Below are 11,980 nucleotides of genomic sequence, written 5' to 3'. Positions count from 1 at the left end.
TTCAATTTGACGCATGGTATTTTTACTTAAATTAGTTGGGTAGATATGATGGTATTCTGGTTCATTAGCAATAACGTTCTCTGATTTTGTCAAAATGGTCTCTTTGCGTCCAAATCCTACTTTAAAAGATGTGAAATTCGTAGAATCTCAGGATAAAAGGTTGCTGCAAGAATTAAACACAAAACTTTAACTCTTTTTTTCCCCTAAATTCCTTCTTTTAAGTTAATGCAGTTTCCTTTGAGTTTCTTCAACTATTATGAGTTAGTTTCTCAGGTATCATACATAACTCAATAAAAAGAAAACTAACAAAATAATTCTAATTAAGGAATCAAAGTTTATTCCTAAGAATCAGTTTGAAAAGGATTAATAGAAATTATTATCTCACAAACACAACATAACTGCCAAGAAGGAACCAACGGTGTTAAAAAAGAAATAATAAATAAATAAAAGAGTGAAGAAAAAAATCATAAAGAAATTGGTTGCATTTTTAGAAGCACCTGAATGGCTTGTAGCATCCACCGTCACAATTCAAATTCCTCGCAATTTTCCCTTTGGACGCCGACCCTTGCCCGCCATTTTTAACTCTCTTGAAGAATATCCCAAGCATATCTTCCTACAATTTCACAAATTATTATGTTAATCTCTTCCACGAGTACGATAATGAGAGGAAAACCCCCAAATTATCAAAATTTTCTAATGCTTCTGATTATTGGGCACAAATCCCTTTCGTCTTACAGAGTTGTTCTTCATTACGCTAAACCTATTGATTTCGATTTCGATTTTGATTTCTTCTATAAAAGGGAACTTGATTTCTACTGCGATTCAGTCCTTAGTTGTCGATTTTTTTTTTTTTAAATCGTTTCTATGGAGACTCCTCTTACTTCGTCTCGTATTATCATTGCTTATGATGCTACTAAGGATCGCACTGAACACGAGCTTCAGCTTACTCTAAGGAACTTGTGGATGAGAGGTGACATTCTTCGTGGAGGCGATACGCTTATTGTGCTTGGAATTCTTCATAAAGTGACTCATCCGAGTAAGTTTGGGCTTGATTTTTGAAGTTGTTCTTGTTATCAGATTTTGTAGCTTTGTTGTTCTGATCTTTTATGTGGTGATTTGTGATAGTGGGTTACCAATTGAAAGCTTGTCCCGACTCGATTTTTGGAACCAGCGTTCGTGCAATGGAGGAAGAAGTTTCAAAGAAAGCTGATGCATATATCACCATGCTTCAGCGAAGTGCAGAGACGTGTGAAGAAGGAGGGGTATTGCTTCTTCTAAGTCCTCACTATCCTCATTTATTTTATTATTATTATATTATCTTGTTTCAAATTTTCAAGTTTGAAATACTAATTAGGTTAAATTACACATTAACTGTTTGTTCTAATAAGTTTGAAGTTAATAGGTTGGAGTTAAAAAGAGGTTTGAGTCAAACAGGTTTGTATTGAGAGTGTAAAGTTGTAAAATAAAATTCTTTAACAAACGTGAAAAGTATAGAAAGGAGAAGAATATAAAGTTACTTATAAACATGAGAGTAGAGAAGAAGAGGAAGATGAATGATTTAGATAAATGAGAAAAGTAAAGAAAGGGAGGGAGATGAAGTTACTTCATAAATTTGCCTATTGAAGTTAGTTGTTCAACGTCAATTACTTAAGAAGTTAATTGATCAAACGATGCTCGAATATGTGAGAAAGTTCAAACTATTGATCTTTAGAATGATAATTGTTGTTTTAATTAGACACATTTAGTTATACATAAACTTTCACTATAGTGTTTAAAGTATGTTATAGGATCCTGGTTTAAAATCTTAACTTTATGTCTAATAACAACGAGGATTTAAATTTTAATTTTGAATGTAATAAATCTATAATCTACTCCTAAATTTCTTACTATATAAGATATTTAGGTTAAAAAATAGTTAGAGCCTAATAACTAACATACAAAGTTATTTATTAGACACAACTTTGAAATGGATCAACTATTAAAGGATAGATACATCCAAAATTTTAGAAACTAAACTTATAATAAGTTAGCAAATAATTATGGGTATAGAAAAGTCATCATAAACAACAAATAATTAACACAATTTTATTAATACAGTAGTTTTAATAAATTTTGAAGTACCGTGTATATTATTGATATTTTAACATTAGTTTGAATATTAGATATGGCAAACTTGTAAAAATATTTTAAGTATAGTAAAATATCCTTTTTAATTAATGATAGATGATTGTAGTTTATCAATATCTAAGGTTGTTTATCGACGGCCGAAATTTTACTATATTTAAAAATAACCTTAGAATGTTTTAGTAATTAAATGCATTTATTTTGTATATAGTCATTTATTTTTAAAAATACTTTTACAGTATTTCAATTGGTTTTGTATCAATAATGACTTGTGTATGACTTAAATTAATGAAATTTCCATCAACAAACCTGTTAAAATGAACCAAATATTTGATTTCAAAATATAATCTTCCATATCTTGAAATTCTAGAGAAATTAAATTTTTGTTGCAATATTAATTTCTAATTTTCTATTCAGTTTTTTTGATTTTATAAAATTATTCTCAGGTATTTGTTTATATATATTTTTTCTTTTTCATGGATCATTATATAAGTCTTAACAAAATGTCAGGTTTCAAAATGGAGAAAATGGTTTCACTGTTATAGTGACGTTGATAGGTCATAGGGACTCTTTTATGAGAATAATTTTTCCTCATTTTCATCTGATATTTTATTTTTGTTTTTCTGTTTTCCAAAATTATGGTAGTTATTTTTTATCTTGGTAAAATTTCCACCCCTTTAAAAAAAGGCTTTTTGAATTCTAACTCAAATTTCAAAAATCAAAATAAAGTTATTTTTCCGAAACTACTTATTTTAGTCTTCAATTTTTTGCTTGGTTTTTGAAATACTTTCAAACAAGTAGATAATATGAAAGAAGTGTTTACAAGTGTACTTCTAAAAATCAACAAATAAAAAACAAAATGTCAAACAGGGCAATTGAGGCATTCACCTATTTCTTCGATATCAATAGTTCAAATCATTCACCCACATTTGTTACATCGACTGAGATCTAGAAGATTTTACTAAGTCACCTAGAACAATTTATTAATTGGTGTGCTGCAATCTTAAACTAGCCATTTATCTTCAATAGTTTATTGAGTTTATCATCTTCTATTGTACGTGTGAAAAAGAAACTAAGAAGAAAAGTCTTATAAATATGCAATGTTCCTCAGTTGCTTCAAATTTGATTTTCTTACGATGGAGTAACAATAATACAGGTCAGCATTGAAGTCAGAATTACTGCTGGTTTCCCCATTAAGAATGTTATTCTACAAGAAATTGTGGTCTTTAGCGCGAGCTGGGTTATACTCGATAGGTTTGGCAGTTTCTCTTAGTGATTACTCGTGCCCAATCTTTCCTTTTATTTAGCTAGTGTTTCTATTTTAATTAGTGATGTGATGATGTCTGCTCTGCTGCATGTTTTCTTTTAATTTTTTGTTCCCATACTTTATCACTAATGTATATGATCACTGTGAACAACCTAGTATTAAGAGACTATGTGGATTTGCAGGAGATTCATGTCATTAAATATGTGGTAGTGGTAATTGGGATTAGTTTTCTGTCTTCTGAATTATTTTACTAAAACTAACCCCATCAGTTGCCATTTATTAGGATGGTTCTTTCTTTGCATATTTTTAGGATTTAAATAAATGGCTATATATGTAAGTTTTTTCCTTTGAAATGCTTCCGACAAGAAAAACTTGCACAAGTAAGCCAGTGGCTAAACCTAATGGTTTAGGATGCATTTTGTTTAACTTTGAGTCTTCAATTTTGAAAATATGTCGGTTTGAAAGAAATGTTGAAGCTTTTGGTAATCACTCAAAATAGCTTTTGGCACACTTTTAAAGTGTATTTTAAACCGTTTTTATAAAAGAAGTTTAAATAAAAATGACATTCTTTAAAATCAATTTTTTCTCTAGTTAATCCAAGGAGACTCTTAGTTTACTTGATCGAAATTCTTGGATGAGGAGATGTTGCAATTACAAAGGTCTTTCATAGTAATTTTATAACTGCTACACCACATGCTACACCACATGGATGAAAGTTTTAAACGAATTAGAATGTACTTGAAACAAAAATATAAGATTGAATATCACATGGCGTTAATATTAATCTTCAAGCATTGGTTTAGTACAAAAATGGGTGGAGGATTGAACTTTCGACTTCTAATTAATGAAAATCATGTCAATACCGTTGAGCTAAGTTCATGTTATGTCAAAATTGATTTAAACATGGGTGGAGCTAACTTTCGACTTTCGACGTGTAAAAATGTTTAAATAAGTCAACGTGTAAAAATGATTTTGACAAAAAAGCTTATTTAAACATTTTTACACGTCAGTATCTAACATGTTATAAAGTCTCAAGTAGAAAAGTGACTTGGTCAAGATAATGATGATGGCTGCTCAAATTCATGGGTCAAATGTTTTGATCTCTTTTTTTTTTCTTTTTGAAACGGAGACAAGCTTTTTTGTCTTTTTTACTAATAATTAAGTTTCGAGTACAAGAAAATTATATAATAAGACTAATAAAGAAGCCTAAAAGAAGGAATATGAGAAATCAAGAGGGGAACCCGAACATCCCAACTAGGTTTACATGCTAGATGGCCAATCATCATATCCCAATGTTTTGATCTCATATGCATATAATTCAAATGTACATCATGTTTCTTGAACGTAATTACTTCATCTTTATTCTTAATGCGAAGTTGTTAATATTGAATATTGAAACACCAAGAAAGTTGGGTAATACTCACTTCATTTATTGTACATATAATGTAGTCTCTGTCTGCTGATAGAGCTACCATAACAGTGTTTTTTTTATTTTTTTATATTTTACATGCGTAAATACCGATACACACACACATATATAAATATTCTTGTTTCCTCAAGCGTCTTCTTCAAGTTTCCAAATTTCTGTTTTGGGTTGTATGATAATTGATAATCATCACTTTAACAGGCATCTTAGGCGGGATGAGAGCTTTTACCTTAAACATTTATCTTCCAAGGTTGCTGCAATCCAAGATAACTTGTCTGTTAGAGTTTTGAGAAATAAGACTACAACTAATGAACATAATTTGAGGGATAGCGAACAGTCCATTCTCTCTATCAAAAGCTTCTCATTCCAAAGTAGTTCTCAGGATAGCTCATCTTCACAGAGCAACTGGACCAGTTCGTCTAATAGCATATCTAGAGACCATACATCGGATCCTGAGTCATCTTCTCAGCAAGAAAAAATAGGTAAGTTATTGCACATTTGCATATCTTCATAATATCTGGTAAGTGATATCATATTAATGCCAATAAAAAAAAGTTGTTCAAAACCAATATTCCTTTATGCTCTTTACTAATATATAGAATTCAGGTGCGTTTTTATAATAAAAAAAAGTACTACTGTATTCTCTTACAGGTACAGATTCCAGAGAACAGAAAGTATATGCAACTGCTTCTCAGACTGTTCAACTTCCAAATAAGGACATCTTTCAACAGATATCTTCAGAAGCACCAATTTTATGCTCTGTTTGTGGAATGAGGTCTGATTTGCATATGAAGAATACCATGAGGTTTAGTTTTTCTGAAATTCAGCAAGCCACTTCCGATTTCTCAGCAGCAAACTTGTTAGGAGAAGGCGGTTATGGCCATGTTTTTAAGGGTGAACTAAAAGATGGACAACTCATTGCTGCAAAAGTGCGAAAAGAAGAAAGTAGCCAAGGATTTATAGAATTTCATTCCGAGATACAAGTTTTGAGTTTTGCTCGTCACAAGAACATAGTGATGTTGTTGGGTTATAGTTGCAAGGAAAATTTAAATGTTCTGGTCTATGAATATATTTGCAACAGGTCCCTTGATTTTCACTTATTTGGTGAGTAGCTTGAAACTCTCCAATCCAATTCATCTTCTTTTGATCTCTGCTTGGCGATAATGGAATTGACTGTTCAAATTTTTTTTTCTTCCCTCTATTGTTCACATCTTTGGTAATTAAATAGGTAAGACGACAACAGTTCTTGAACTACATCAAAGATATGGCATTGCTGTTGGAATTGCCAAGGGACTGCGTTTTCTTCATGAAGAATGTCGTGGAGGTCCTGTAATACACAGAGATGTCCGTCCAAGTAACATATTGCTCACACATGATTTTGTTCCTATGGTAAATAATTATTCCTTTGAAGGCATTACATATGATGTTTTTGTGGAAAGACGAGGGGAGAGATGCTGTGTTGAGATCATTTCAGTTAAAATGAACTGCAATTTTTTTTTTCTTTTGTCTTTTTGTTGACAACTCAGTTGGGTGATTTTGGCTTGGCCAAATGGAGGACAAAAGATGAAACATCGCATACAAGGATACTCGGCACATTTGGGTCAGTACTTATGTTTAACCGTTAACTTGTTTGTTATATTTCTCGTGATTCTAACTATTGCTTTGTGATATGTAGATATGTTGCACCCGAGTATGCGGAAAATGGAATTCTTTCAGTAAGAACAGATGTATATGCATTTGGAATTGTATTGCTACAATTGATATCTGGTCGCAAGGTGTTTGACGCTAAAGATGATATACAAGGACAATCTCTGCGAGAATGGGTGAGTATAAGGATTTTTTCAGTAGTTGGAGGATACATATTAACAACCTCACGTTGGTTAGACATTGATAAGATCGTGTGTAGTTGTAAGGATAACTTATTTATTGGAACAAACCCTCATCAGGAAATCAAAAAGTCAAACTATACAAAGTTGAGTAGCTTAATGGATATGGGGCTTTTTTTGGGTAAAACAAAAGATGAAACTATGAGAAGTTATACCTAATGTGAACAATATCATACTATTATGGTGATATTTAGAGGTTTGTTGGTCTTAACAAACCCAACGAAAGTTAAAGGAGAAATTAGAACTCGAAGTTGTGAGAGATGACCACATGATGTACCAACAAAGAAGTTCTCCTTCCTTACTACAAAGAACTACGCCTCTTCCATACTTACAAGTCTACGTTATTGTTCTTTCGTTAGAAATTCAAGCAGCATTTTTCCATAATTTTCTATATCAAATTATTGTTCCTATCATTTCCTCATGTACATTTATATAATGTCGTTACAAAATATATTGTACATATCTTAATCATTGAACTGACTCTTCCTCCTAATTTTTCAGGCTGAACCACTAATTGAGAACTTAGCATTACATGAACTGATTGATGCTCGAGTTGCAAAGACATATGACACATATGAATTGTATCTCATGGCCAGAACTGCATACTTATGCGTCCAAATAAACCCTGAGAACCGTCCATCAATGGGAGAGGTAATTTGACTTTCATAATATACCATAGATGAAACTGTTGATCTTAATCACCATTTTTATGTTAAGTGTTCTTTGATGTTGCTTCACATCATTGCCACAGTGTTTAGATTGAATACTCCCATGGTCTTATTTAATCAGGTTGTGCGCCTTCTTGAAGGGGAAAATGATCATTATCACTATCTGGGAGAGAAGTTGATACCTCGTTATAACAAATAAGCGATCTAGTGGTGTTTAGAATTGAATAATCTTATTATCTTATTTGACCAGGTTGTACGGCTTCTTAGAAGAGAAAATGATCATTTTCACTACCTGGGTGAGAAGCTAGTCCCTTGTTATAACAAATAAGTGACGTAGTGTTTTTTTTTTTTTTTTTGGCTTTAGCCTTTCACTCCTCACATGTATTTTCTTGTAATATACAGCATTAGTTTGTTTGGTTCATAATTGCATGTAGCTGAAACACATGAATTTATTATACTGTTACCGTTTTTGTTGTAAAAAAAAAAACAATGTAATGAAATTACTCTTTTAATCTTTAAATTTTGTATTCGAGTTCTATTTCTGGCAACGTTTCAAAATTTAATAGTTGCCTCTCACCTTCTAAAATGATTTTGTATTAACGTCTTAAACACAGCTTAATAAATTGTGATATGGACATTTAACAAACAAAATGCAGGTAACTTGGCTATTAGATGGTCCATTTTTAAGCAAAAAGTGCCAAATTATAATTAATGTTATATCATTTAGAGTTATTTAATAGGCTTTAACAATTGAGTGTGCTAATATAGAAATTTATATTCACCAAAATCTTGATTCGAATATATACAAACTTTGACATATTATAAAGAATAGGTTTTTGTTGCAATAGTATGCATTGATGTAATCTTAACGTTATTAAAGAATAAAGAAAAAAAATACATGTGATACTGTATAAAGTTTTAGAGGATCCAAAGTCTTCAATTCTTTCTTCTGGTTGAAGATGGTTTTGTGTAATTTATTTGGTTTTAATTTGTTTCTAAAAACAATACATATACCTAATATGGGTGAATGTTTAGTTTTGTGAAAAATGATGAAAGGGGAAACAGATACCAACTTTTCATGTGAATGCCTTAAAGCTCAAGCAAAAATGGTTGTGCAAACAAGTTGGTGAGAAAACGAAACAAGTATTAAAATAATTGTATAAGGTCATAAAGGTAAATTACATTTATGTATAATGAGATGAAAAAGTATTATAACGATTTGTCAAAAACAAAACAAAAGAGATAATTTTGTGGTATTGAGTGTCTAAGTCAAATTAGAATATTGTCTTAAATTTACTATTCTTTTATTAATAGCCTAATCAGTTATAATATTACATAAAAAAATCAAGTTTAAACCTTCATAATACCCTTAATTTTTAGTCTTTTTTTTATTTTTGTTTTAAAAATAAAAAATTTGTAACGACACAAATTTGGACAATTTCATTGACTCAATTTCTTATTGAGTCAATTTCAAATATAACTTCACGTATTTAACTGTATAAACACTAAAATATTTATGGTACATGTGACAAAATCAAAAGGGCTCATGATATTTTCATAAATTTCATATTTGTCCTAGAATATTGCGGGATTTTCATTTTTTTTTTTATTCTTCGCGATTTATTTATCTATTCTTTATATTATTAATTTCTTCATATTATTACTTCTTATTCTTCTTTATTTTCCACTTGTTCTTGTTCGTGATTTCTTTATTTACTTTTCTAGAATTTCTTCCTTCTTCGATTTTTCACTTCTTTCTTTTCACTTATTCAAATTCTCAATTGGCAAACGATCTTCATCATGTCTCATATATTGTCACTTCCAGATCTAAATGATCATGTACCAAAATCTAAATGATCTTGTTTCAAGCTCGTGTACCAAATATAAAAGATCTTGGTACATAATCTTGAACAAAAATCATTTACAGAACCTAGTTCACAATTGTTTAGCTCTTGGTACGCGATCATGTTCCAAAGCTAAATGATCTAATTGGTTCAAGATCTTGTATCAAATATAAAAGATTTTGGTACACGATTTTGAACAAAAATCATTCAGATTTTGAGCACAATTGTGTACCGAATCTAAACGATATTGGTACATGTTCTTGTACTAAATATAAATGATTTTGGTACACGATCACTATCACACCCCTTCTCGGATGACCTACTCTCGATCCAAGAGACAACATAAAGTCAACTGACATCGTTCCCTTTCTGAACAATATCGGCTGACTCTGACTTCTGAATCTTTTGAAAAGCAAAACGACTTGAATAAATTAAATATGATGCAGGGAACTAACATGATAAATGCACATCAAACAAACTTTCTTATATTAACTCCAAATAAGTTTAGGTTAAACATCATTTCTTTATTGACAACACATTAACCAAAAGAAAATATCTTAAGTAATCTAACCCTAAACAAAGCTTATGTACATGACATATATAGATCTAGAACTAACCCACAACAATAAAACTACAAACAAGATTGCACATTAGACTAGAGATAACGGCCAAGCTTTTAGATCACAATCTCTACCTGGAAGGTGGAAAGACATTTGAAAAGGGTGAGCTAATAGCTCAATGAGTGATGGTTTTGTAAAACATACTTTTAAGGAAATCAATCTTTAGTCATTTTCAAATCTTTCAATAAACATACTGCAAAGTATAAAATCATTAAACTTTTTCTGCTCTCTCTTTCTAAGTAAATCTCTCTCAAAACTCTCTTTCTTTGTTAAAGCGATTATTTCTCTTTATCTCTGTTTATTCTATGCCCTGAAAACTTGGTCATGATTGCAATTAGCTCTACCTATCATGTCTGATAACTTGGTCATTATTATATAATGCTTGAACTCAGTCATGACAATGCATGCCTGAACTCGGTCAAGATAGTAGATCTATGTTCATAATATCCTGCCTGAACACGGTGCGACTAAATGGTCAGCATAGCTCTATATCCCTTAAAACTTTGTGCACATTGACCATCAAGAACTTGGTATATAGAACAAACATGGTTTTTCTTGCTTAAAACCTTTCTCATTCAAGCTTTTCAAACATCTTTCTAAACACAATAACAATTTCATAACTCAAACCAAACTCATAAACCATAGCTTACAAATATCATCATCAATTATATAAACATCATAAAACTAAATATAAAAAAGATAAACCTTGTTAATCTATACAGGGAATCTTATAAAAAAAAATACATCTAAACAAAAATATATTATGTGTTAATTGTGAAACATAATTTTAAATATAAGAACATGGACATATAACAGAAAATAAACGTGTAAATGAGCCAAAAATGACGGTAAAACAACATATCCATCTATATCTCTCGAAAATGAATATGAAGAACGTGGATCGATGTGTTGAAATATTAAGGGTGTTACGATTAACACTACAAGTACGTGCATAGTAAGAAGAGGCTTACCGGCAAAAAAAAAAAACAAGGAAAAAGTGGTGGGTAATCTCTTTTATCACATGAAGTAAAAACTGAAAAGAAATGGAAAGACAACAAAGCGGCACTATAATAAATTTCACATCTCCAGACACACAAATTCATTGAGAGATATATGAATATGTGTAAGAACAGAGGTCAGACAAAGTGTGTAGGAAAAGGTTTTTCCAACGTCGAGCAATGCAACATCGGGAATTGTCAGAAACTCCCAATGTTAATATGTATTAGTGCGTCAAGAGTTCTATATGTATACATGTATTCATATTTGTATACGTATACACATATCACATATATGTATACACAAATCACATATATGTACATATATACAAAAGTGGGACCATCTAACAATCTCCAAAATAATTCTAAAGAGTGTATTGATAGTAAAAACTCTACTAGCTTTCCTACAACATAGTTAAAGTGCAAAGTGTGACAATCTAAAATCTGTATCTGAACTAAAACTCACCTCAATAAAGTGTAAATGAAAGAATCCAGTTTTCTGGACATATTTCGGCAAAAGACTCAGAATTGACATAGTCCTCGACCAACCTAACTTCGCAAAGATTTCCACCAACTTCATCAGTAAACATAACCTTCCTCTTCGCCTTCTGGATTGCAGCTGAATAAGCATTTTAATTGTGCTTGGTTGTATTTTGCAGTTATTTATTCAACAGTTAGGGGAAGAAATATTATAGTGTTTTTCCTACTGTTTCTCTTACAAGATTTTGGTGAGGAACGAATATGTGTCAAGGGATTGCAACTACTTTTGTAAAATAATGATATCATTATTTTACAAAAGTAGTTGCAATCCCTTGACATAATCAAAAGCCATTTTTTAGCACTTGTTTTCGCTTTTGTGGCATCAACAATGCTTGTTCTCACCTACCAAAGAATCAAAATAGTACATCAGGGGACAACAACATAATATGTTACGTTAAGCTTAACTATCAAATATTTGTACTGACTACAAGTTTCATGTGGAAGTTCACGTACTAATTGTTGATATACCAAAACCTAAACAACAGTATGTAATAACTCTCTATAGGAATAAACAATGTCCCTAACTGACACAAGCACAAGCCCAATTAACCATTTCATTCCAATAAATTAAAGCATATTATTATCTTTCACTGAGTTACTATCGAAAAGA

General features: G+C 31.0%; 2 protein-coding genes across 2 annotated transcripts; both read left to right on the top strand.

The window, feature by feature from the left end:
* Positions 1 to 491: 491 nt before the first annotated feature.
* On the top strand, positions 492 to 3,616 carry LOC116404465. The gene is made up of 3 exons (XM_031886866.1): positions 492 to 1,036; positions 1,126 to 1,262; positions 3,281 to 3,616. Exons 1-3 carry the CDS (start codon positions 865 to 867, stop codon positions 3,395 to 3,397), a joined length of 426 nt encoding a protein of 141 aa, XP_031742726.1. The 5' UTR covers positions 492 to 864; the 3' UTR covers positions 3,398 to 3,616.
* Positions 3,617 to 4,898: 1,282 nt separating this feature from the next.
* On the top strand, positions 4,899 to 7,853 carry LOC101210366 (proline-rich receptor-like protein kinase PERK13). The gene is made up of 7 exons (XM_031886865.1): positions 4,899 to 5,299; positions 5,469 to 5,921; positions 6,046 to 6,206; positions 6,344 to 6,417; positions 6,493 to 6,640; positions 7,205 to 7,354; positions 7,493 to 7,853. The coding sequence occupies exons 1-7, from the start codon at positions 4,990 to 4,992 to the stop codon at positions 7,568 to 7,570; spliced, it is 1,374 nt and encodes a 457-aa protein (XP_031742725.1). The 5' UTR covers positions 4,899 to 4,989; the 3' UTR covers positions 7,571 to 7,853.
* The last annotated feature ends 4,127 nt before the right edge of the window (positions 7,854 to 11,980 follow it).

This window comes from Cucumis sativus, chromosome 6 (genome assembly GCF_000004075.3).
Source record: "Cucumis sativus cultivar 9930 chromosome 6, Cucumber_9930_V3, whole genome shotgun sequence".
Classification (NCBI taxonomy): Eukaryota; Viridiplantae; Streptophyta; class Magnoliopsida; order Cucurbitales; family Cucurbitaceae; genus Cucumis; species Cucumis sativus.
The sequence above is the reverse complement of the archived record's forward strand: the minus strand, read 5'-3'. Positions and strand labels throughout refer to the sequence as shown.

What these genes read in the sequence shown, in the direction of transcription:
- LOC116404465 (XM_031886866.1), top strand. Translation starts at nt 865, where the DNA reads ATGGAGACTCCTCTTACTTCGTCTCGTATTATCATTGCTTATGATGCT. An exon ending in TCATAAAGTGACTCATCCGA is followed by an intron (nt 1,037 to 1,125) that starts GTAAGTTTGGGC and finishes GATTTGTGATAG; the next exon opens with TGGGTTACCAATTGAAAGCT. An exon ending in AGACGTGTGAAGAAGGAGGG is followed by an intron (nt 1,263 to 3,280) that starts GTATTGCTTCTT and finishes ACAATAATACAG; the next exon opens with GTCAGCATTGAAGTCAGAAT.
- LOC101210366 (XM_031886865.1), top strand. Translation starts at nt 4,990, where the DNA reads ATGATAATTGATAATCATCACTTTAACAGGCATCTTAGGCGGGATGAG. An exon ending in CCTTGATTTTCACTTATTTG is followed by an intron (nt 5,922 to 6,045) that starts GTGAGTAGCTTG and finishes GTAATTAAATAG; the next exon opens with GTAAGACGACAACAGTTCTT. An exon ending in AGGATACTCGGCACATTTGG is followed by an intron (nt 6,418 to 6,492) that starts GTCAGTACTTAT and finishes TGTGATATGTAG; the next exon opens with ATATGTTGCACCCGAGTATG.